This window comes from Accipiter gentilis, chromosome 33, assembly GCF_929443795.1.
Source record: "Accipiter gentilis chromosome 33, bAccGen1.1, whole genome shotgun sequence".
Lineage (NCBI taxonomy): Eukaryota > Metazoa > Chordata > Aves > Accipitriformes > Accipitridae > Astur > Astur gentilis.
The window spans coordinates 19,393,408-19,417,121 of NC_064912.1; the positions used below are offsets into that span (position 1 = coordinate 19,393,408).

At 57.9% G+C, this 23,714-nt stretch overlaps 2 protein-coding genes and 1 non-coding gene across 5 annotated transcripts in view; 2 read left to right on the plus strand and 1 right to left on the minus strand.

Moving 5' to 3' along the window:
* The window catches only part of RAB26 (RAB26, member RAS oncogene family), a 33,806-nt gene extending 12,411 nt beyond the window's left edge, over nucleotides 1-21,395 (plus strand). For 2 of the 3 annotated variants that reach the window (XM_049791570.1, XM_049791572.1), the window contains 7 exons: nucleotides 13,317-13,358; nucleotides 14,249-14,315; nucleotides 14,714-14,766; nucleotides 17,336-17,401; nucleotides 17,567-17,623; nucleotides 18,066-18,142; nucleotides 18,409-21,395. In XM_049791570.1, the coding sequence (XP_049647527.1) occupies nucleotides 13,317-13,358; nucleotides 14,249-14,315; nucleotides 14,714-14,766; nucleotides 17,336-17,401; nucleotides 17,567-17,623; nucleotides 18,066-18,142; nucleotides 18,409-18,511 (465 nt within the window). In that variant the 3' untranslated portion in view covers nucleotides 18,512-21,395. The remainder of the gene's footprint in view (nucleotides 1-13,316; nucleotides 13,359-14,248; nucleotides 14,316-14,713; nucleotides 14,767-17,335; nucleotides 17,402-17,566; nucleotides 17,624-18,065; nucleotides 18,143-18,408) is intronic. The other variant, XM_049791571.1, reaches the window with a different exon arrangement.
* Nucleotides 21,396-22,722: 1,327 nt separating this feature from the next.
* Nucleotides 22,723-22,814, minus strand: LOC126034332 (small nucleolar RNA SNORD60). Its single transcript, XR_007504590.1, has one exon. It is a non-coding gene; the product is annotated as a small nucleolar RNA SNORD60 (small nucleolar RNA).
* A 467-nt stretch (nucleotides 22,815-23,281) lies between these two features.
* Nucleotides 23,282-23,714, plus strand: part of TRAF7 (TNF receptor associated factor 7) — a 36,260-nt gene continuing 35,827 nt past the window's right edge. The window contains exon 1 of the mRNA XM_049791212.1: nucleotides 23,282-23,409. The gene's annotated coding sequence lies outside the window, so the exon portion shown is untranslated. The remainder of the gene's footprint in view (nucleotides 23,410-23,714) is intronic.

Genomic DNA, 23,714 nt, shown 5'->3' on the forward strand with positions numbered 1-23,714 from the left:
GGGCCCAAGTGACTTGCTGGGGAAATGGAGGGTTTGGCTTTTCCAGCTTTGCTTGCGCGGGCGTCGCCACGGCAACCGCGCCGCCGGCGAACGCCTCGCCCGACACGCACCGTTTTATGGCATTAACGCGGTTATTAGCCAAGCGCCGCCAAACCGCCGCCGTTTGCCATACGCGCCTGCGGTGCGATGCGTGCCGGGCGTGGGGGCGGCAGAGGAGGAGCGGGGGGTCCTGCCCCGGCGCCGATGCTGCTGCTCCTCATTAAGGATAATGAGGCTGGACCAACCTCGGCTCCTGGTACCATCCCTGCCGGGGAGAGCCGCTGGTGTTGGCACTCCAGTGCCCTTTGCTCTCAACCTTGAAACAACCTCCCGTTGATGGTTTTTTCCCCCCAAAGCTGAGTGCAGGAGGCTGCTGGAGGCATCTGGGGAGCTCTAGCCATCCCCAGGGAGCTCAGATCCCGCTGCCCAGGACCTTGCCCTCCGTCGGACGGCGATGTTGAATTTGGTCTGAATTGCCGGGGTTTGCTTCCCCCGTGCCGTGCGCCAGCAGCGGGTCCCCACCAGTGCCTCCGTGTCTCGCTGCTTCCTCTGAGCCGGTGACTAAGAAAAACACAACTGCGTGGCTGGATGAATAATTCAGCCCAGCCTCATTGCTGGGGGGTTCATAGAGAAGACCCTGTCTGGGGACCTCCTTGTCGGAGGGGGCTGGTCCCTGGATGAGTATCCATCGTGTAACAGGGATTCGGTGCCCCGCGCCGTGCAGGGTCACTCCAGTCCCTTTCCTGGGTGTGCAGGGAGCCCTTCCCGCCGCTCGTGCAGCCAGATGGCTGGGCTTCAATTTATTGGGTTGTTTTTTGTTTTTTTCCCCCTCGGTGTTAAGCACACTCGGCTCTCGGGAGCTGCAGGGAAGCAGCCGTTTCTCCGGGGTCGCGGCTGCGAGAGGATGGCATCGTTTCCCCGGCACGGCCGGGCGCTCGCCCTCCAGCCCCACCGGCTGCAAAGCCCCCGTGGGCTCACCGCTTTCGGCGTGCCTCGGCGGAAACGCCGGGGGATTGTTGCTACTCTCGGCGTCAATTTTTAGAGCGCGGCGCGGGTTTTGGCAGCGGCGCCGGCCAGCCCACGCAGCCCTGAGCGGTGCCAGGCTCGGGAAGGACTGGCAGCTCTGCTGGGCTGGCGGGGATGCGGCTTTCCGAGGATGAGTCCGCCGTGCCATGCCGTGTGTCCATGCACCTCCCCATGGCACCGGTGAGCCAGGGCTGGGAAGAGACCCCGGTGCTGTGACGGCCGTGCCGCGCTGCCCCAGGCAGCCGTCACCGGTTGCATTTATTTTCTGCCGTAACCATATGCCTTTGGGTGTTTCTGTAGGGGCCGAGGGGTGCTGTACGGTCACGGTGCATGGAGGGAGCGGGGTCGGGGCTGTGAAGCATCTCAACCGCGGGCTTCCTCGAGCTCCTGTGAGTCGGGGCTTTCTGAAAGAAAAGTGTTCCCGGGAGATCACGCATCGCAGGTTTCAGATGAGTGGGCTTTTCTTTTTCCTCTAAGTGCCGAGGCACACGTGGCCTGAAGGCAACTCGAACGGTGCTGGGTCCTGAGCCCCGCAGGCACGTTCTCCTCCCACTCGGGGACCCCGGCCGTGGGCAAGGCCGGCTGCTTCCCCAACTCCTTCCGTGGCAGGTCTAGGGTTTGCTGACATGGCTTGGGGAAATGTGGCCGATGTGACGGGACAAGAGCGGGGCTGGGAATTGCTTCCCGGTGAACCCTGCTGCACTGTCTTTGGGAGAAGGGCTGGCTGTGGTGCATTCCTGCGGGGCATGGCTGTGGTGCATTCCTGCGGGGCATTGCTGTGGGGCATCCCTGCAGCCCATCCCTGCAGTGTATTGCCATGGAGCATCTCTGTGGTGCCTTGCTGTGGTGCATCCCCGCAGCCCATCCCTGCAGTATATTGCCGTGGAGCATCCCTGCAGCACATTGCCACGGTGCAGGCACAGCAGCCCTGCAGCAAACAGCAGTGGCAGAGCTGGGGGAACCGGAGCCCTCAGAGGGGTGACCCCAGCTGTCTGTGCCTGAGACCAGAAGTTTGCGTTGTGAGGAGGGGGAATAAAAGGAGGAGACCGTCCTCCCTCCCTGTGCCTGCTGTCACTGCAGTGGGTAAGTGATGCTCATTGCTGCTGCCTCTCCTGAGGCTTTGCTGACCCAAAAGAGCTTCAGGGATGGAAACAACCGAAATGTGCCAGCACAACAGCGCTGGAGCATGAGCTGCCGTGGGGGGTGAGTGCTCCCAGACCTGAGCGTTGTGCCTGCCGCTCCGCTGCAGTGGCTTTCCCGGGAAGGGACCAGCTCCTGCAGCATCGCCCTGCTCTGGGATGCAGAACATGCACAAAAATGAAAGAGCGGTGCCAGCCGTGGTCCTGCGGGCTGTGGTGCTGGCGGACCTCGGCGAGCAGCACCGAGAGCACCTAATTTAGGGGTGAGGAGCTGAACTTGGAGAGCTGGATCTTGCTGCGATGGCGGTGCACACTGTACCCCTTTGCATCGGGGTGAATCGCAGCTTGGCGAGGTGGCTCCCTGCAGGGCTGGGGCTCGGCAAGTGGGATTGCAGTTCAGCCTGAACTTTCTTAAATACGTTAACGTGCTGCACTTATAAATGTGCATGAATTAATGTGAGAAGAGCTTGACAATGCCTAAAATAACTTTGTTCCCGAGCAAGCATTAACGCACGGCAGATGTGTTTTTCCCTCCTGAATAATACACACGTGAGGTCAAATTGCTCCCGCAAGCTCGGCGCGCTGGCAGTCCTGCGGGGCCTGACAGCGCCGGGGTGTTGCTGAGGGAGAGCAGCGGGGAGCTGTGCAGCTTCAGAGGGCGATTGATTCCCCAGGGGATAAGCTCTGCAGCTTGATGCAGAGGTGGAAATCCTCTCCTGAGGACCCTGGCCGCTCCAGCTGGAGTTCTTGGTTGCAGTCGGGCTTTCCAAGGGATCTCTCTGGCGCAACAAAAGAAATCAAGGCAACTGTGTGTGGGTTTTGGTTCAGGTTTAGTTGCAGAAAGGTTTGCAAGTGCCTGTGTCTTGCAGTAGCACCAGGCTGTCGGGGAGCACAGCCCGCCCTGCGTTCCCAGCCCCGAGCCCGGTGCTGCTGCCCGGACATCCCGGTACCCACCGGTGGCAGGGCAGGACCGCAGCGGTGTTGCCGCCCGTGGCGAAGCGGAGCCGCTCTCGTTAGCGAGGAGGAGGTGAAACCTCAGAAAATTCTCACCCAGAGTCTGGAAAGCAAAGCGCAGGGCTGAGGAGGGGTCCTGCCCTGCGAGGAGGGGGCCGGGGCTCATCACGCTTCAGCCCCCCCCCGCCGCTGCTGCCACCGCACCGCCCCGCGCGTGGGAGCTGCTGCCCCGTCGCAGAAATGGGCTGGGGGGTCGCTGAGCACCGAGGCCTGGTACGTGCCATTCCCAGGGTCTTAATGAGCTTGTATGGACTTCAGAAAATCTCATTATAGTTGTTCGGTTGCTTTCTTTTCCTTGAATCCTTTGAAGGATTCAGCTGGGCTCAGGTTTGCTGCTCAGCGAGAACATGGCTTTCGAGAGCTGTCTGCCGTAGCTGCAGGTGAAGAATATGTGCGTTTGTGTGCGTATGTGATAAAAAGCTACAGATTCCTTTGTCAGGTCTTTAGGGATTTGTTTTTTTAGGGATGAGAAGTGCTACTTAATAACGCTGTTTGCAATGTTGTCTGCAAAAGATGCTGTGTTACTGCCAGATGCTGCCGGCATGTTTGCTGCTGGATATTCAGACCTGATTATTTTTTTTTTAATTGGATTGCAAAGTCTTCTCTGAAACTTTGGCCAAGTTTCCATCCCTTTAGGTGCCAGCCCTCTGATCCAAAGAAGCCTGGCTGCGCCTGTCGCTGCGGTTGCAGGTACAGCTGATTGCACGCACCGTGCTGCGCAGGAGAGTCTTGGTGGCCGGAGCCCTGGAGCCTTTCTCAGCGGCATCTTCCTCCAGGCAAAGTGACCCCACTGCCTTCAGGAAAGCTATTTTTTATAGCTGTGATTGTACTGAGGGCAGATGAGGCTGCCCAGAAGGCTGACTTTGTAGCTCCGAAACCAAATTGTAGTGTTCTTCAGACTGGGATAGGTCAAATGGAAAACGTTTGGACAAAGCATAACACCAGGAAAAATTATTTTTTCCTAATTGCTTGCCATGCCTGAGGGCTGTTCGGGTGTGTGGGGGTGAGCTGGAGGAGAGACGGGCTTGCAGCCCCGCCAGGGCTCATCCTGCGGGGCTGGGGGTCCCCTCGCGGGGTGTTTCCCAATGTTTTTCTCTTCCATGAACCCTGCCGCTGCCTGGCTGCTCTGGGGCCAAACCAGTCAAACTCCTCTTGAGGTGGGACGCGTTTTGTGCTGGAAATGAGACGGCTGCTGCAGGGCTTAAACGTGGTTCTCCCGGGACCCTGCGCCCGGACACAATCGGGCTGAGTCAAAATCACATTGTCCTGTGTCTGGGGTGACTCCCTCGCGGGAATCATCCTGTTCATCATCCTCGGAGGTGGCGGAGGATGGAGCGCGTGGGCTGGGGCGCACAGCCCGGGGCTGGCTGCCGTCACCGGGGCTTTGACAAGGCTGAAACATAGGGTGCAAACCCGGGAGGCCGGTGAGCAGCGAGGCAGTGGCGCGGGGCACGGCTGTCACAGCGGGGCTCCCTGGCTCGTCCCACGGCTCCTGCTGCTCCAACACCCCACGGGCGGCTGCGACGGGAGCGCTGGGCACAGCAGCACTTCTGACACAAGGACTGGCTTCTTTGGCATAAAAACCGATGCAAGGCTTTATTTCCCCCTCGGAACAGAGTAAACAATTCACTGTATAACGGTAATTGATGACCCATTTTTCATTCTTGCGGCATTGACAGGCGCTGTGTTTGCTGTAAATGAGAAATGATATCGCAATAAATGCTCTGTAGAGATTCGTGTTCTGCTTTGTAGCCCGGTATGTCCTTGATGAAGAAAATGAAGATAAATATGTTGAGCGCCACATTACTTACTCTCGGTATTGGCACAGATCTGCGTGAGCCATCTCTGCCCCCTTTGTTTCCAAGGCTGCCTGGTTTAGAAGTAAGCACGGAAATTTTTAAAAATATCTCTTCTATTATAAAATAGAAAAAAAGAGATGGAAGGGGTGAGTAATGCAGCCCAGGGTGGCGGGGGAGCTGCCACAGGCCATCCCCAGGCGGGATGGAAGGATGCAGCCATGGGCTCCATCCCATCCCCGGACCCAGCCGCATGCTGGGAGCTGCAGGGGTGGCTGCAGCCTTCCTGCTGACTTGCTTTTTGGTGGCTCTGGTCTCTGGAGTGGCTGCAGCAGATCCTATCCTGTGGATTTTTAAGGGTGGAAAGTCCAGTTTCCCTCACTGCCCGGGGGGCTAGGGCACAGAGTCCCTCCAATGTGGAGGGGACACCTGAAAGCCTCGCGCAGCCGTGTCTCCTGCCTGTTGGGATGAGCCTGAGCAGCCCCATCGGGCTTAAAAGCATCGATAGTTTGAGTCTCGTCTGCCTGTGCCTCCTTCAAGGAACCATCCCGTCAATCATCCCCGGGACGCTGCCTTGCTGGTTAGATGGAGCAGCCAGGCTGGGGAGGGAAAGTGTCACCAACCCGGTGCTGCTCCACCGGTGCCGGGAGACGGGTGGCTGCAGGACATGGCTGCCGTGGGCGATGCTGAGAAGCAGAGCATGACTTTATTTTAAAATAATATGGTCTTAACCAGATCCTCTTACCTCTAATCTGTCCCTAAGACAGGATTCTCTACTTCTTGCCAGAAAAACCTTTTATGTGCAGACTGATGTGAACAGAAGATGATAAGACACTAATTGTTCAGTGTGCCTGCTCTAACAAGAGCCTTGACTCTTACACTCTGCAGGGCTGGCAGCCAGGGAGATGTTAATTGTGCTTTAATGTAGCGTACATGGCTCTTGACAAAGACTGCTGCTGCAGACATCCCTGGGGCGTTTGCTGGGTGCTGCAGGGTGCGGGGAAGAGGCTGTGCTGCCCGTAGAGGCGAAGAGCTCTGCAGGGCGCACAGAGGGTCCGTGCTCACTTGGAGACCACGGGTTGGGGTGATTTATGTAGGGCAGGGCTTGCGGCTTCTCCCGTCCCACCTGCAGCGTGAGGGGCAGGTTGTGCCCTGGCCAGAACCCGGCGTGAAGGGGGAGATGGGACATGGAGGGGTGACACCTCGGAGGACGGGGATGGAGGGGACGCAGGGCCAGCTCCAGCAGCAGAGCGGATCAGAAGTGCCGTCTGCTGCGAGGTGCCGTGTTAACCTGCTTTTCATGGGGTCTGCTGTTGAATTGAGCAGCGAGCGCTGACACGTTATCGTTTCTGAAAGGATCTTGGCACCAGGGATGGGTGGCTGGCTCTGGAGCATCTCTGCTGCAGGCGGGAGTGTGTAAGTCCTGCGGAGAAAAAAAAACCAAGGCAGAAGTTTCTATTTTTAGCTGCAGAGTGCAAATGCACAGAGCTGCGAGGAAATTAATCACCTGCCCTGGAAGATGAATGGTCAGGTTTTTTCTCTGAGCAGAAGGTTTATGGGATGGGGTGGAGGGAACCGTGGTGGAGTGTGCTGGCTGCCTGGGTCTCCCCTAGGATGTGTGCCGGGGCTGCTCGGGCACATCGCTGGCGGTGGCACAGCTGCTCGACAGCTGAGAAGGAGGAGGAAGATCACTGAAGATGTTTCCCAGTGCCTGGGCCATCCTCCAGCGGGACTCAGCATGGCTAGAGCAGGACCACGTCCAGCCACACCATGGCACAGCCCTGCGTCCAGCCTGTGCCCTTGCCCCGCTCTCCCTGTCCCCAGTGCAGCATCGGGCTGTTCCCTCCCCTCCCTTGCAGGGAACGGGCTTCTGAAATCATTTTTTCCTAAGCTGGGTGGTGGGATGGCTGGCTGTGTTCTCCGTCGAGGTGCCACATAGCCGGGCTGTGCCGGACGCGCCGGCTGCGTGGCCGGGAGGGACGCCTGCGCTGCCCCGCGAACCGGCGATGGGCAGAGCAGCCCCACCGTAATGTGCTTTGAAAGCTTGTGCGATGTCAAGATAAGAGCTCAGCACTGCTCTTACTGCTCTGCTGTCTGTTCATGGTTTCTGAAACTTAAATATTTGTTCCCAGTTACTGTTTGTCTCACTGAACAGATCTTGATTTCGGAAGCGCAGATCCTTGTGCAATATCAGCCTCCTGCTCTCTTCCCTTTTGTTATCCCCAGCAGAAATAACTGGAGGTTTTAAAACCAGCTGCTGCCAGGGCAGTTTCTCCAACAAAAGCTCTGGGCAGCTTTTTCCTTGAGGTCAGATCTGCTGCGATGGCCTCAGGCAGAGCCGTGCTTGGGGCTCTCGCGTGGTATCGTGCCGGGCTGCTGGGCACAGCCGTTCTCCCGGCTGCTGAACCCCACGGTGGGGTGGGCAGAGCCGAAAACCTGCCGGGTGCTCACCCCGGGGGCCCTGGGCTCACGCCGAGCTGCTGTCGCGCTCCTTGTGCCATGCCAGGGTTGTGCGCAGGCTGTAAATAATGCAGAGCTGGAGAGTCGGAAAAGCTCCAGCTCCTCACCCGGAGCCAGCTTGGATGGTCCGTGCCCTGAGCCAGACCCTGCTGCCGTGTCCCAGCCTCCCGGCAGCCCGCGTTGGCCAACACGTCGGTGGTGATGCAGGGAGCCGCTTCGGTTGCCTCCGACATCTCTGAAACGACGTGCGACGCAAAGCCTGTGCCGAGAGCGGGGCCCGCGGCAGCTCGGAGCAAAAGCACCAAAGGTGGGGAGCGGAGGGGACCTTCTTCCTCCTCCTACTCCTCTAGAGTAGCTCATATTTCTAATTTATTTCTGCGTTAGGAAGGCGAGTGCTGGATCCCAACAAAGCAACTCTCCCAGGCTGCAAGCAAACAGCAATCTGGGTTGGGTTTTTTGGGTTTTTTTCTCAAATGAAAATGAAATTTTTTATTTTCAGTATCAAAAAATCACCCAATTTCACTGCTTTAATTTTGAGGGACCAAGTCTTTAGAGAACCGCTTGTACTGAGGGAGTAAAGCGGGGGCTGCTCTTCGATCCCCGACCCTGGCAAAGGGCCGGGCTGTCCCTGAGCCAGGCTGCTGTGGCTGGAGAAGATGCTGAGCCGCCAGGACCAGCTCGCTGGCAGCAGCATGCGCGTGTGTGGGAAAACTTCAGGGTTTTAATGAGCAAATTTAATGCAGTGTCCTGCTGTTTTGGGCAGATTTCCATATTGATCCTTAATCTATTTTTGCAGCCGCTTTTGGAAGTGGTGTTTATTGGTTTGTCTGCTATAGCCCCATCACAACCGAATCCCAGCTCTGCCTGGCACAGGAGCTTTTGTGCTCACGGAGGCGGGGGCTCCCTGGGCTTTGCCAAGTGGGAATTTGGATCTGGGTCCTGCCTTGGCACGGGGCTGGGGTCCCCCAGCATCCCTCCAGCCAGCTCACCCTTGCTGTGCTGCTGTTTTCCTCCTGGCTTCCTAAAATAAAGGATGCCCCAATCTATCACCCGCTCCCCGTGTGCTCCCAAGCAGCAATGGGGACCTGGCAACCCACCCGGCCCCAGCCGGCGTGTGACGCCGCGGCCCTCATGAAGTTTGCTGGGTGGCTGCAGTGTCAGTCCTGCAGCCCGTAGCAGAGCCATTACTGCCGCTAATTAACTCAGCCAGCGCCCCAGCCACCTTCATTTGGGTTTGATGTATATTCACTAATGCAATTTTTTCCCCCTTCTGCAAGAACTCACCCCCAGTCGGCTGCGGAGACTGCCTCCAAAGCACACTAATGACATTTGGGGTTTTTTTCTTTTCCATCGTAAAAGTGGAGATGGGGATAGCCGGGAGCCAGACCCCCACCAGCTCCGGGGATGAGCCCATCACAGCAGAGGTGCTGGTGCAGCCGCAGCCCCTGGCAGCGGCGACAGGGACGGGTGCCCTCGGCCCCTGCCGGGACCCCGCAGCCCCCAGGTTTCTGTCCTCCCCCCTCTCCAGGGGATGACTCCGACGGTTTGGGGAGCGGTGGGGCTGCAGGGTGGGCACACCGGGGTCCCTCGGCCAGTCCCCAAACGCTGCCCGGCCCCTCTCCCTCCCTTGCAGCCGCGCATGCAGGGCTGCAGCCGTGCCTGGCACGTGCCGTGCCGCGCAGTGCCTATCCGTGCAGGGGGATGCTCTGGTGGGTGGGTGGGTGCTGGTGGGTGCTCCTGGGCAGCATCGCTGGATCCAGCACCCATCAGAGGGTCCGGGGAGCCAGGGTGAGGGGTTCCCCTGGTTGGAGCCTGAATGGTGTCAGCGAGCAGCTGTCCCTTTGTCAGATTAATTGCGGAGCGAGTTAAACGCATGTATCGGATTTAATTTCTAAAGGCTTTAATTAATGAGTTAATGTGTGGAAAAGCTGGGGAGAGGCCGGGTTGTCATGCAATTGCTGACCCTGGGTTATGCTGCAGCCTTCGCCCGTGTGGGCTCAGATGCGGGCGGATGGGCTGGGATGTGCCGGTCGCTCCCGGTGTGGTTCACCGGCACCGTGGGCACCCTGTGGACCAGGGGAACAGCTTTATCCAAACTGCTGCCGCTCACCAGCTGGCCTGAGAGCAGTGCGGGGCAGCAGCCTGGCAGCAGGGGCACCTCGATTTGGGTGGGAGCGTTGTCCGTCGCAGGATGCACATTTCAGGGAACAGTGAGGTTTTTGCTCCATCACAGGCGCCTTCTCCTCCTTCCTGTCTGGCTCCGAATGGCCGTTCTCGTGCTGTCGCTGGGGCGGGATCGCGCCGGGGCTGCAGCCAGCGGGGCCTTTGGTTTGCTGATAACGCTGTTCTTAATTGAGGACCATCTGCACTTGGTAATTTAATTTTTCCTGCATCTGCAAGGTTCCAACTTTATTTATCTGATGTCCTGAGGATTATTTAACTTATGGGCATCGTGTTCCTCCAACAAAGGCACTCCAGGCATTCCACTGCAGCCCCTGCTAGAAGATATTTTAATAACATTGTCAACGCCCGGGAAAAAGGACACATAAAAACTGAAATTGCAAAGGGCAACAACAGCTGAGTTGCGGGGATGGCTCTCCTGACTGCTTTTGCGTAACGGGTGACCTGCTGTGAGTATTACCTCTATTATATTAAACTGTGCAACATTAAGAACGAACGCCGAACAACACAACCCCTCTCATTGCGATCAGGCCTGGCAGTGTATTTCACGTTTCAGTGCATTGACACACGTCCTCTTTTGCTCTTGGATATGTATTAGCTGTTAAACCCCCCAGCTGTGCCTTTGAAGGGCTGTGAGTGTGGAATTGAACTGCAGCTCCTTAAAAAAATAATAATAATTGGAAGCTGGAAAGTCTATTAGCTGTGGTATAGGGGAAGGCTTGGGCATCTGGTTCATGTGGCGCTGACGGGAGCCGTTGTGTGCTGCTGGCGGCAGCCCCTGCCTTTTCCCACCCCGCTCCTCCCACCTTCTGCTCAGCTTCTTCACCCGCATTTTGCAGCTGCCCTGAGCTCGGGGGCAGGCAGGGATGCAGGCAGGGATGCAGGCAGGGATGCAGGCAGAAGCCGCTGCTCCGGACAGCTCTGACTGTGTCTCCTGCCTGCAGGAGCATCTCTGCAAATACTCGCCCTGAAACGCCGCCTCTGTTCCACACCGAAACCCCAGGGAATCCGTTTTTTTCCCCAGCCTGGTCCAACAGCACCTGGGTCCATGTGCAGACTTTAATTAGGTTTAAGCATTTCCTCCCCTAAAATGTAGGTCAGTCGTAATTAGTGTGATTCCTGCTGCTGCCAGCTTGGCTTTTAATTAAGCTCCTGAAGTGGAAGTCGATGCACAGGGAGCTTTAGTTTTTTCGACTGCTCACCAGATGTTTGTGGTCTCTTTGGCTCGGCTGGTCCATGCTCGGGGCTGGGGCCATGTTCTCCGTCCCTCCCTCCCACTCACGGTGGCCGGTCACCCGTGGAGCATGGCCTCGCTGGGGACGTGGCCACGTCCCCAAGCACGGCTGCCCCTCGGCACACGCTCTCCTCTGAGCTGGAGGTGCCGGCGTGGACGTGGGGCTGCGCGGGGAAGGACACTTGTCTGGTGTGGTTTTTAACGTGAAGCTCCTGGTGTCGTCGTCCCTTGTCATCCATCATCTATCGCACCAAGCATCCTCGTCCCCCGTGAGGGCTCTTGGTGCCGAGATCCGGAGCAGCTGGGTGCTCCGGCGCTAATGGGGAACGGCGGAGTGTTTTCCTTCCCCTGCAGCTCCTGGCACGGCATCCCTGGTGCGGTCCCCGGCCGGGGGGACCAGGGACCAGCTGGTTGCCACCGCCTGGGGACGGCTTTGGATGAGCATTGCAGCGGTGCAGAGCCCGGGGCTCCCAGCCCCTGCACCTTGCGGGATGTGCCGGTGCCTCTGGTGCAGCACCGGGACCTGCAGGTAGGACCCGGGGTTTTGGAGGGCAAGCTGAGATCAGAAAGCAGATCTTCTGCAGAAAGTAAATCTGCCCCATCTCACCCGCAAAACGAGTGCCTGGCAGCGTGGTTCTCCGTCCGCTGGGATGGCGGTGAAGGTGCAGCTCCTCCGCTCGGATTTTCTCAGCGCCGTTCGCCGTGGTGCGTGTTTCCCCCCCCCGGGACGGCTTGTGGCCGTGCTCACCCAGGAGCCGTCGTGCAGAGGCACTGGGAGCGCCTCGCAGCAGCGGGGACCCTCGGTTTTAAGCACTTCAAGCCTTCAGCAGCCCCAGCTTCGTGTCCTGGGGAAAGCCTTGGCTCTGTGTACAGGGCACGGCGAGCTGGTCCCCAGCCCCCGGCCGGCTCCCCCAGCGCCTTTCAGCTCCCCCACCCCACAGCCTGGCTGCCTATTTTTACCGCTCCTGGGTTGTGAATCACTTCACTCTCTCGTCTCGGTCGCTGCCTTTGAAGGTATTTATAAACCGCGATCATCTCCCCTGCGCCTGCTTTAGCAGACTGTGTAAATTTAGCGCTCTGGCTCGCTCCTGCCCTCTCCTCCTTGCCCGTATCCTTGCTATTCGGCAAGCATAGATGTGCAGAAGCTGAGATGCTCCCTCTGCCCTGATTAAAAATATCAAAACAGAAATTAAGAGCCTCACAGGCACTGTCCTGGCAGGGTAATGCTGGGCGCCGGCATCCCAAGGTGCCTGGTGCTTGGTGCTGAGCGGCGTGGGATGCGCAGGGATGGCTCTCGGCACGTGTGTGCTGTCGTTTGCCTGGGAGGGTTTTGGTGGCACCGGAGGTGGTGGCGTGTCCAGTGCCGGCAGGGTGAGCTGGTGCAGACCCCGTGCTCTTACTGGTCGGTGCTGGGGAAGGTGGGGAGCGGGGCTGAGCTGGCAGAGCCCAGCTGGGGTCGAGGCAGCCCTGGCCATCCCATGGCCGCGTGTCTGGGGAGGGGAAAGCACCCCATGCCTGCTCCGGAGCAAATCAGTCATCACCAGAGCAGCGAACGGCTGCCCTGTCCCGCCAGCGCACTGTTCCCGGGCTGTGTTTTCGTCACGTCCTACCGATTAGCGTGCTAATTTCTGTGGATCTAGCAGGCAAATTAATCTCTTCTCTGCTTCTTCCCCTGGGACCGCTGGATCTTTAGGACTGTGTTTGACGGATGCTTGGAGAGTGTGGTGCAGTTCACCGGGACGCAGTCAGCAGCCGTCCGCTGTCCTCGCTGGCCGGCACAGCCGCCCAGAGGGGCACCGATGGGCTCTCCCCGCGCCCGGCACTGCTCCCGGCTCTGCCGGGCCGTGCTCCAGGCAGTGACAAAAAGTTTCCTGTTGGCTTTGGGGAAAATCCTGCAGGGCAGTGTGGAGGGGCACTGTCCCCTCTCCTCCTCCTTCCCACCTTTCCTGCTAAAAAGAAGCAAAACAGGAAAAAAACCCCCAAACCTGAGAGGGAGAAAAATGAGTACAAACCACAGGAAGAGGAGTTATTTTTAAGTTGCTGCCTGAATATGGAGTAGTTGGCTGTGTCTTTTGAAGGCTATTAAGATGAGATGCTGGTGCTCATTAATTTGTTGCCAGAGGTCTTCTAGCCTGAGCCGCACGCTGCACTAAATCAGCCTCGCAGACGCGAGGATTTAAGTATCCAAATAGATGTAGCTTGCAGCAGACGCAAGGAATGATCTTCTGGCTGGGCCACGGTGCAAATGGCTCCAACAGGCGCTGGGACCAATGTATGCAAGTTTAAAAAGCGGGGAGAGGAGATCAGCCTGAGGGTTCGGGGGGAAACGTCGCCTGGAATGGGGGTCTGGGGTGCGCGTGTCTCCCCGGGGTCCTTGACGTCCTGCATCTGCGCTTGCCCCTCACCACCCTTTCTCTTCTCTTTCAGAATAAGGTGCTGACGGTGGATGGGGTGAAGGTGAAGCTGCAGGTATGTCCCCGTGGTCCTGGTAGCAGCTCCCTCGTCCCCCCGCCCTGGGTGTTTGGGGCTGGGCAAAGCTCCTCAGCAGAGGAGCACCCCAGACGCGGGTCCCCCATCTCCATCTCCATCCTTTGCCATCACGTCTCCCGCCCCAGAGCAGCCTTACGAGTCCTTTTGGCTGCTCTATCCCCTCGGCGGGAGCCTGCTCGAGCCGGGGGGCTGTTCCGGCTCTGGTCACCCCCAGCCCAGCCCACCTGCCTCCTTGCCGCTTGGTGACCGTGGCCAGAGCCGGTGAGACCGGAGCAGTGCCTGTGGGGTTTGCCCGGTGTTTCCAGGCAGCTCCTGCTTTGGAAGACGTGGAGTATGGTGAGAGGGACCGAGATCCTCCAAAGGGATGCGTGTCCCCTGGCTCAGCCTGCATCCAGCCCGTGGGACATGCAGATTTCTTTTCCCCCCGCAGCCAGAGCCGCTCCGGCCCCCCGAGACCCAACTGTTTCTCTGACCCCTGTGCCAGGAGCTCAATAACAACATTAGCGCTGATCTTCCCCCGACAGCAGCGTGGCACTCTGCAAATGTATTGCTGCATTAAAAACTGATAAATTAAATTAGCGGGTCCCCACGCATCCATCTGCTGGATGGATTTTCCGATTAAGGGACCTGTCGGGAGCCCTTTGCCACACACCATCGTCTCCGTGTGCTGAGGAGCAGGGAGGCGCTGCTTCAATATTTATTGCACTTACTATTTTTCCTATTACTGTCCCTAGAAGCAAAAGGCTGAAGAAGCTCTCTGGGGTTGCACCGTGCCGTTTGGTTTGGGGTTGGTTTTGGTGCTAGGCAGGTCCCTCAGCCCATGCAGCGGTGGGTCGTGGCTGACCCCTCTGCTCCCATCTGCCTTCCAGATCTGGGATACGGCCGGACAGGAGCGCTTCCGCAGCGTCACCCACGCCTACTACCGGGATGCCCATGGTAAGCACGGCCACCTCCGCTTCCCCGGGGGGAACCCCCCCCTCTCTCCGGCTCTTCGGGGCCCTGAGCCGTGACTCCAGGCCAGATGAGTCGGGAATCACCGGAGCGTTTTCCCTGTAAGAAGCAGCTGCCAAGGATGGAGGAGCCTCTGCGTGCCGAGGTGCAAACGCCAGGAGTCCAAGGCGTTGCCTGGGGTGGATTTAAGCATGTTGCTTTCTATTTTAGAGCAGGGACCTCAGCGGTGCTTTAATGCCGCGTCCCCAGGCGTGACCCGCAGCCGGGGGGTGCGCTGCCTCGGGGAACGGTGCAGAGCAAGCTCTGAGCCGTGGGCTCTGCTTGGCCGTGCTCCTGCCCAGCACCACGGCACCGGCACTAACGCACCATCCCTCTCTCCGCAGCGCTGCTCCTACTCTACGATGTCACCAACAAAGCGTCATTTGACAACATCCAGGTACGGCAGCACCCCCGGACCTCTCCTGCCCGTCCCTCGTGTGCGATGGGCCGGGTCGCGGTTGCGGGTTGGCACCGGGGAGGGGATACGTGCTGCAGGAGTTGTGTGTCGGAGATGTGAACCGCGATCATTTCCAGAAGGGCTGTGGTTAATGCCGAGTGCCTGTCTGACGGCGGGTCTGCCTACAAGGACACCAGAGGACAGGCAGAGAAGGTTTTCCTTTTCATAGCAAATAAAAGGGGTGATGGATTCACTTCACCAGCAAATTAATGCTGTGTGTAATTACAGCACCGGCTGCAGAACTTGCTCCGGTAGACGAGCACGGGCAGCTTTACCGAGCGAGGTGCTCCCTCGTTCTCCTCCGCACCTTCGGGTCGGGCTTGGGCACCGCATTGCCCCCACCCGCCTTAGCACCAAACCCAGGCAGGGGAGAGGGTCGCATCCTGCCGCACGCTCCTCACCCCCCAGCAGACCTGCCCTTCCTGACGGCTTTTGCGGGGGTCCCTTGTGCTGCCCGAGTCTGCCCCCTCCCCGCAGACCCAGCACCCCCCCCACCCTGCGGGTGCTTCAGGGGTGCTGGGAAGCAGTGTCGGAGCAGAGGGCTTTGTTAAATCTGGCAGAGGGAGGGAGAGAAAATGCTGGCCGTGGGCACATCGCTGGCCCTGCATCCCCTCCCCTTGCCCTGCCGGACCCATGCGGCTGCTGGGGGCCACCTATACCAGCACCGGCAGAGCGTGCCATGAGCCTGGGGAGCAATTAGCCCTGAAGGAATAGGATGTAATTGCTCATGTCCTGGACACGGAGTACACTGTGTGCGTCTGCGGCGAGCAGGCTGCGTGCCTGCAAAAACACCCTGTTCGATAGCGCAGGAGGTGCCGTGCGGCATTAACACCCCGGGGCTGGGTGTGGGGAGCCGTGATCCACCACACCAGCTCCCAGAGGGTCCTGCACCACCCTGGACCCCCTGACCACCTGGTCCCAAGTGCCTGGAGCTATCCCTGCTCCAGAGCATCCTTCTGTTGGCAGCCCTGCACCCGCCCCCCCTCCCCGTGCCTGCAGCCCTGTGGTGGGGGACGGGACACATCCTGCCACCCTGTTGCCACGTCACCGGCACTGGGAATGTTTCCCGCAAGCTGGGACTGGTCAGCGGTGGCCTTTTCCAGCCCGAAGAGCTGGATGGCTTGAGGAGAGGCATCTGTTGCCGGGCGTAATGGAGAGTGAGTGCTGGTCGTTAACCAGGCTGTGGGTCTGCACTGAGGTTGTGATCCTGCAACAAGACAGAAAATCGCCTGGAGGTTTCACGCTGCTGGGTAACATGGCCCCATCTGCAGCATCAGCTCTCCTGGCCCCACGGGGACACGGGGGGGATGGCTGCGGGAGGGACGTCCATGGGGCACACGCAGCCCCGGTGGGAAGGAACGAGCACCCAGGGGCTATTGCGAGGTGCTGGAAGGAGGGATGGAGGGGGAGCGGTGCCAGAAGGGAGCCCGAGGAGGGTTATCAGCAGTGACCGAGTGTCCCTTGGACCAACACATCCATGGAGCTGAGTGTCCTGAGCCCAGCCGGGGTGTGATGGGCTCCCAGGGCTGCATCCACACGTGTTGGGCTCCCGTGTAAAATCAGTGAGAGGCTCTAATCCTGAATCACCCCTTGCTTCCCTGGCTGGCTGGGTGCTGATGCGGGATGCTGCTGGGCAAGGAGCGGCGGTGGAGCGGGGATCACCCGGCGCTTGCTGCGAGCCCAGCGTCGGTGCTCGGAGCTGGGGCAAGGGCTGCAGCAGTGCTGCCCACCTGGCAGGCAGCAAGCGGCTGCTCGCACCGCAGGGTCAGGGATTACAGGGAATTAGGGCAGGTTTGATTAGATTAGGCTGGATTAGAGGGCAGGGAAGCCACCCCATGGCTTGGGGAAGCAGGTTCAGCTGCCTGCTGGGACGAGTGTGCTTGGCATGAGGGCAGCACGTACAGGACATGGGCATGGGGCACGTCCCAGAGCAAACCCTCAGCCTTATCCTCCAAAAAGAGGTTTAGTCTTAAATGTCCCATCTGAGGGGGAATTTGGGTTAAAGTCCTACAAGCGCCTGTGGTCAGATGGAGTGGGCAGCAGGGTTGAAAGGCTGCTCTTGTCCTTGAAAACTGGGGCTCGGTCAGCAGCCAAAGTGGGGTGCCGGGCTTGCTCGGCAAAGCAGGTCCCCCGGGGCTTGGTGGCACCCCAGGGCGCCCGCTCATCCACAGGGCCAAGTTGCTGGCTGCTGGCTGGCTTCTGTCAAACCGCAGGGGAAGAGGCAGCTCCTCTCCCCAGGGTGCTGCTGAATCGCAGAGGACCTATGGGACCGGCTGCTCCCCGCCTGCGGCTCCCACCCTGTAAAGCCGAGTCTGAGCTGGGCTTTTTGTTTTGCATCTAACCCCCAGCCACCTCCTTTCTGTGTCCACGTAATGCCCATCTGGCATTGCTCAGGGACGGCAGCATTTCCCACAGAGGGTGCCTGGTGCCCAGGACCGGGGCAGCCCCCCATCCTTCCTCCTCCTCCCAGAGCTGTTGCTAACCCCTCTCTCTGGCTGTCTCCCTCCAGGCTTGGCTGACAGAGATTCATGAATACGCGCAGCAAGATGTGGTCCTGATGTTACTGGGAAACAAGGTGAGCCTGGCCCCAGAGCCTCCTCTTCCTCCCCGATGGTCCCGTGATGGGGCCACGCTGCAGCCACGGGCAGAGGAGCCTAGGAGGTCGTAAGGGGACATAGGGGTTGCCTGCTGGTGACCTTCCAAATCATCCCAATTTGCTCTTTGCCGTTACTGTCGGCAGGTGGATTCAGCCCAGGACAGAGTGGTGAAAAGGGAAGATGGAGAAAAATTAGCCAAGGTATGTGAGGTGTCCGTCTGCTGCAGCCAAGTCAGTTGTTCTATGCTCTGACTGGGGATGTGCAAGTGCGCCAGCATGTACTTGATGATGTACACCAGTGAAATGGTTAACTGGAGACCAGTCTGACCCAAAATACGTCTGGGAGCAATTTGCTTTTCTTCCCTTGTCTTGCTCTCCTCTTCCTCCTCATCTGTTCTACTTCCTCGAAGCTTCCACTAATGTTTTTCTTTGTCCTCAAAAATTATTTCCAAAGTTGTGTAAGAAACACCTGAGCTGTGAACCCTCACTCAGCTTTTCCTGCCCACCGCGGCAGAGCTCCTCTCCCAACGCGGGGTAGGAGCTCCTGCCGCAGGCACCAATGTTGGCCGGGGCTCGGCATGAGCCGGGAGCCCCCGGGAACCCCCCCGGGAGATGTTTGTGACACCGGTGTCTTGTCCCGCAGGAGTACGGAGTGCCCTTTATGGAGACCAGCGCAAAAAGTGGCCTCAATGTTGAATTAGCGTTCACAGCCATTGCAAAGTAAGTGACTGGTGTGGCGGCCGTGCTGGGCACCTCTCCCACAGGGGGGACAGCAGTCTTTGAGATAAAGGCTGGCACTGTCACCCACCTTTTCATTCCCTGGGCTCCCACCTTCAGCTCTTGTGCTGGCAAGTACTTGCCATCTCGCATGAGAGACGAAATGTCTCATCGGGGGGGAGCTTTAGCAAACCATCTAGACCGGGCCAGGCAGCTTAGAAGCAGGCAATGTAGGCAGAAAAGTAACGTTTTTTTTCCCCTTCCCGCAGAGAACTGAAGCACAGGTCCATGAAGCTGCCCAACGAGCCCAAATTCAAGCTCCACGACTACGTGAAGAAGGAAGTGAGAGGCTCAAGCTGCTGCAGGTCCTAATGCGCTCGGTGCGTTTGTACAGAGACTCATGCCAAGTGTTCGTGCGCCGCGCTCTCTCCTCGTGGACAATGTGTGCATGTCTGTCTGTCGTGTCTGTATCTGCCTAAAAGGTGAGCTGAGACATGGGGAACGGAAGCAGCAGCAGCAGCACAAGCTCGCTCAGATGGGGCGGACGCTGGCCGTGCTGCAGCCACGTGCAAGGCGCTGCTCTCCAAGCCCCCATCGCATCCATCCGCGCTGCGAGCCCTCCGGCTTCCCTCGCCGGTCGCTCCTGCCTGGCTCGCAGCCGCTCGTCCCCATGCAGGCGGGAGGTGGGCGGTCGGGAAGGGACTGGGGTGGGCTGGGGTCTCACCGTCGCTCCTTCCAGGGCCGGGGCAGTCGGTGGACCCGACTGTCTCTACCCATTCAGCAGCAGCCAGGAGCATCACGAGGCTTCTTTAATGTTAGTAACAATTATGGTGTGACTAAGGGGAATGAATGCCTTCTCCACACCAAACATCTGGGTAGGAAAAACTCCCAAATTCCCTTTTCTTTCCCTGGAATTCAGCTGTTCAGAGCCCTGGCCTGGGGCACACCAGAAAGACTTGTTTTCAAGGCAACCATTTTTTGTAGTTGCTTACTTATGTCTGTCCACCTTTCATGTGGTTTAACACACCTCCTCGATGACGGTTTCTCCTCTTCCCTGCAGAAGACAAGAGCTTAGCTGTCTGTTTGAGTAAGCTCCTGCTAACCTATCTGTTGTACAGAGATTTCCTGAATGTCTATCTGTTCGGTAAAGGCATTGATTCTCTTTCTTCTGCCGTTTCGAGTACTTTAATTGAGAAGAAATCTAATGTATTGCAGCTTATTCTAAATACCTTCATGTAAGCGTGATAGCGTTTTTAGACTGCAACAATGCTTTGGTATCTTCAAAGTTCTCTTGGGACAGCTCTTTCTTTTAACTGAAGAAAGCTGGGGGAAATGCTGTAGGCATTGATTTTACAGGTTTCAGACTCTCCTGCCAGCTCTCTTCAATGGACTCCTCATCCTTTTGGTCTGTGTCAGGCATTTGGCTTTTTTTTTTTTTTTTTTTAAAAGCTGCACTTCTAAGTACAGATTTGAATTTGGATGAAGTGCTTGGCCTGTGGCAGTTTTCTTTGAAAATTCCACACGCACAACACCAGGTGCCCACCACACTGAACCTCCTCGTGCTGCCCTAAATGGACCACTTAAAATAACACATCCTTCACTCTCCAGCCAAGCACGAGCTCTCTCAGCAGTTGGTTCAGATGCCTCTGCCCCTTGTTTTGCTTGGGGTGTTAGCTCCAGCTCTGCATTCCTGATGTGCACAAAGACCCTCCGCAGCTACCGTGTGTGATTCAGACAGGCAGCGACTCCTCAGAGCTACAGTAAAATGAGCAGCTACTGCTTCAAGTGGGTTCTGCACAATAACAGTATGAAAAAGGATCCTAAAATAAACCTACTGCAAACAGAGCATTTTTTCCTAAATAGCTTTTTAGGGAGAAACAAGTCTTTCAACTGCCTGATTTAAATTTTATTTAAATTATTTACTGAAAAACTGTTCCTTCAGGAATATTTGCAGCGCACAGCCTAGAGCAGACCCCTGCTGCCAGTGCCAGCACTGCAGGAGCAGGCAGGTGAGCTCCGCTGGCAGCAGCGAGCAGGGGCTGTGGGAGAATGGCAGTCAGGGCCCCCCCCACCGTGTCCCACCTCAGCCGCAATGCTCCTCACAGACCCAGGGGGACGGCCAGCACTGGCAGAGCTGCTCCCACCAGAGCAGCAGCCATCTATCCCTCAACCGAGACTTTCTCTGAAATAACTGGAACAACTCTCTTCACCTTTACCCGCTCTAGAAGGCAGCAATGCCTGCTACAAGTGCTCTCTTAAGACTCGTTCGCAAGTAGCAACAGAACACAGGGAAGGCTCTGAAAGTTGCTCAGGCACTGTCAAGAAGTGCACAGCAATCTGTAAAACTCAGTTTCATGCTGCTTTGGTGAGCTTCGCTGTGTTCCCGTGGCTGCTACTTGACCAGTGTGTCCTACATGAAGCTGCTTACCTTAGAGCCACCTCCATTCTCATTCTGGGCTGTGTAGCACATACTTGCTGGCTGAGATTAAGGAAAAAAAAGGGACTGGGATTTCCTCGAGTCCTGAGCTTGCTATGTACCAGTAATTTGGTATCCCAGCTGTGCAGGGAAAGGCCAGCCCAGCAGAGGCACAGAACAGCAGTCAGGCAGCTCCAGTACCCAGTCTGTGCCCAGATCTGATTTTGACTGTGTTTTCTCAGCCTGACCTTAGCAGTGCAGCAGCAGCCCCTGTCCTGATGTGCTAGTCACTGCACAGTCACATCACCCCAGAAGCTATAGAGTCTCCCCCTAAAGGCAAAAATAAGCAGCAGTATTCTTAATGTTCCCATCAGGTTGCTGCCTTCCCTCTCCCTCACAGGGCAGTAAAGCCTTGCACCTTGCTGTCTTGAAGAAAAAGCTGGCAACTCTGAACTTACTCCTTCAGTGGGGGGCCAAAGCTAATTTAAATAAGATGTAAATGTGACCCTTTGGAATACTTTAAATATGCCCATTGGGAGCCAATTCTACCACAGCAGAGATATCACAACTGCATTTGTGGTATTAGACCTAAACTTTAAGGCAGACTCGGTCCCCATCTCTCCCAGTCACAAGTTCCCTCTATGCGACTGGTCTCCCAAAGCCTGCACATTGACCTTGCCCTAAAGCTCTTCCTCAGACTGTTCTTTGGCATCTTCTCACACGGGCCTTTACTGCCACCAAGCGATGAAGAATTGTTCGGTGCATTCAAACAAGCCAGAGGACTCGGCATTACATGCAACTTCTCATTTTTGCTGGCTCTTCTTTACAGCTTTTGTTTCATTCCTGTTAATAAATTTTTTTAATAATCTTTGTGGCTACAATGCTATTTTGATTGTCTAACATACACACCTGCACTGTTTAATCAAATAGTTCAGCTCATTCTTGAGCCCATCCAGATCCTTCCACTACCAGCATCATGGGTTCAAGCCCTCCAATGCACCCAGCATAAAAATTAAAGGGAGCTGGGCTAAGCTGAGCTGCCGCACATCTTTGAAGATGCTCTGGTTCTCCATAAGTGAACAGTAATGGCAGAGATGGTCTGCTGGGTGCCCAAATGCAGTTTAAAGTTGGTTTGTGGTTTTACATGCCACCCATGGGATTTGTAAAGAACAGAAGCAAAAGCAAATCAAGTCTTTTGAAAACTTTATTAAATCTGTAAGCTATAAAATTGGCCTAATATAGAAGCCAAAGTGGAGATACAGCAGCAAACAATTCAAGAATTACACGGTTGCATTTGATTTGAGGCTGGGGAAAGAACATTACCTGAGCAACTTATGTTCCAAGAAGTGAGTTAGCATCAAGGACTCCCAGATTTAAATTGTGTCTATGTGATCTAGCACTGGAGTTCAGACTGTGAATCCCTTCCATTACCCACACTACTGCACCCACCGCCTGCCATGATGTTTACCTTAAGCTGCCCCATGTGGTAGAGAAATCAATGACTTTTGATTCCTATACTTCAGCCAGTCCTGCAGCTGCTTCTCTGCACTTTAAAAACTGCCCTGACTCGCAAGCTGCACAGCATGAGAAACAGCAGCTTCCCCATTTGATACAGCAGCCCCCAAAAAGCGCATTTTTAGCCATACTCAGAACTGCATCGCTTGCTCCGTTCCGGAGCCTGCAGCCTACACTATCCCTTGAATAGCAGCTACACCAAGGCACGAAGTGGTTACTCCAGCCCCAATTTCACCCACCTGAGACCCACTCGTGCTCTCCCTGCAGCTTCCGGGCGGTACGGATAAGGTCAGCCTGCCTGTGGCTCACCACCCCGTAACGGCCTAGTCCTTTAGCAACAAGCGATACCGGGTTTAACCATCTGGAGGCGGCGGGAGCAGCCCGCATGCGGGCCAGGCAGCCTCCCAGCAGGCAGGGCTAGCCGGCGGCCACCCGCCGTTCGGGCACGGAGGGTGCCGCTACCCGACCCGCACCGCCCTAGACCCCCAGGAATGTCCTCCGTTCACCGCCCCCGCCTCAACGCCCTTCAGGCCGCCGCGATCCTGTTCACACCGGTGCGATGCCGTTCCCGCCGAGCCCTGAGGAGAGAAGACGGCGCGGTTAAGAGCGGGCCGCCCCGACCCGCCGGGCCCGGCCCCACCGGGGCTCTCTCGGGCCTCAGCCACGGATCCTCAGCAGGGGCTACGGACGCCCGCCGCCCTCAGACGAGGTGTCAGAAAGGTAAGATAGAGATCATCACCGGCCCGCCCCCGCTACCGCCGCCTGCCCGCCCCCCGGTTACCGGCCGCGCCACCCGCCCCCGCTCACCTCCCGGCTGGAAAAGGGAGCACGTTCCTCCGCTGCCGACTTTATAGCTTCCCCCACGTCGCTATTGGTCAAGCTGCCTGCGGGCAAGCCAATCGCGAGCCGTTGGCGTGATCGCTCTCCCGCCTCTCTCAACTCTCATTGGTCGCCGCCTTTCCCTTCTCCAATGGCGCCGCGCGGCGCAGCGTGGCCCGAGGCGGTGGTCTGCCGTCGTCTGATTGGACCCTGGAGGAGGCCGGGCCAAGCCAGTAGCAACAGTGGTTGTAACATAGAGTGACTGGGTAAGCGCCAATCAGCGCTCGGCCGCGTGGGCTGCTGGGAATTGTAGTCCGAACGTCACGGAGGCGCGGCGAGCAACGGGCGGAAGGCGGACGCGCCGGACTACAAGTCCCGAGGAGCGACGGGCGCAGGGCTTCCGGCCCGGGCGGCAGCGGACCCGCTAGACGAGCGGGGAGCAGGCCCGGGGTCGCGATGTGCCGGGGCCGGGCACCGGCGCTCCGGCCGCCGCCGCCGCTGCTGCTGCTGTTGCTGCCAGGTACGAGCGGGGCTGGGCCGGAGCCCACGGCTGAGGGGAGCCGGCCGGGCCCGGGGCTGAGGGAGCTCTGTGAGGGGAAGGGCCGGGCCGGGCGGTGGGGACGGTGAGGGCCGGGGGCGCTGGGCTGCGCGGCGGCCCGGGTGGGGTGGCCCCGCTCTGGGGAAGTGCCTGCGGCAGCTCCCCCGGGGGCTGCAGGACTGCTCGGGGCGGCTCCGGGGGGCTGCCGCCCGCCCGGCAGCGCTGCCGCCTTGTTCCCTTCCCTTGGGCGGTTTGTTTGTCGGTTTTTAAACTCTGTGCGGGTGCCG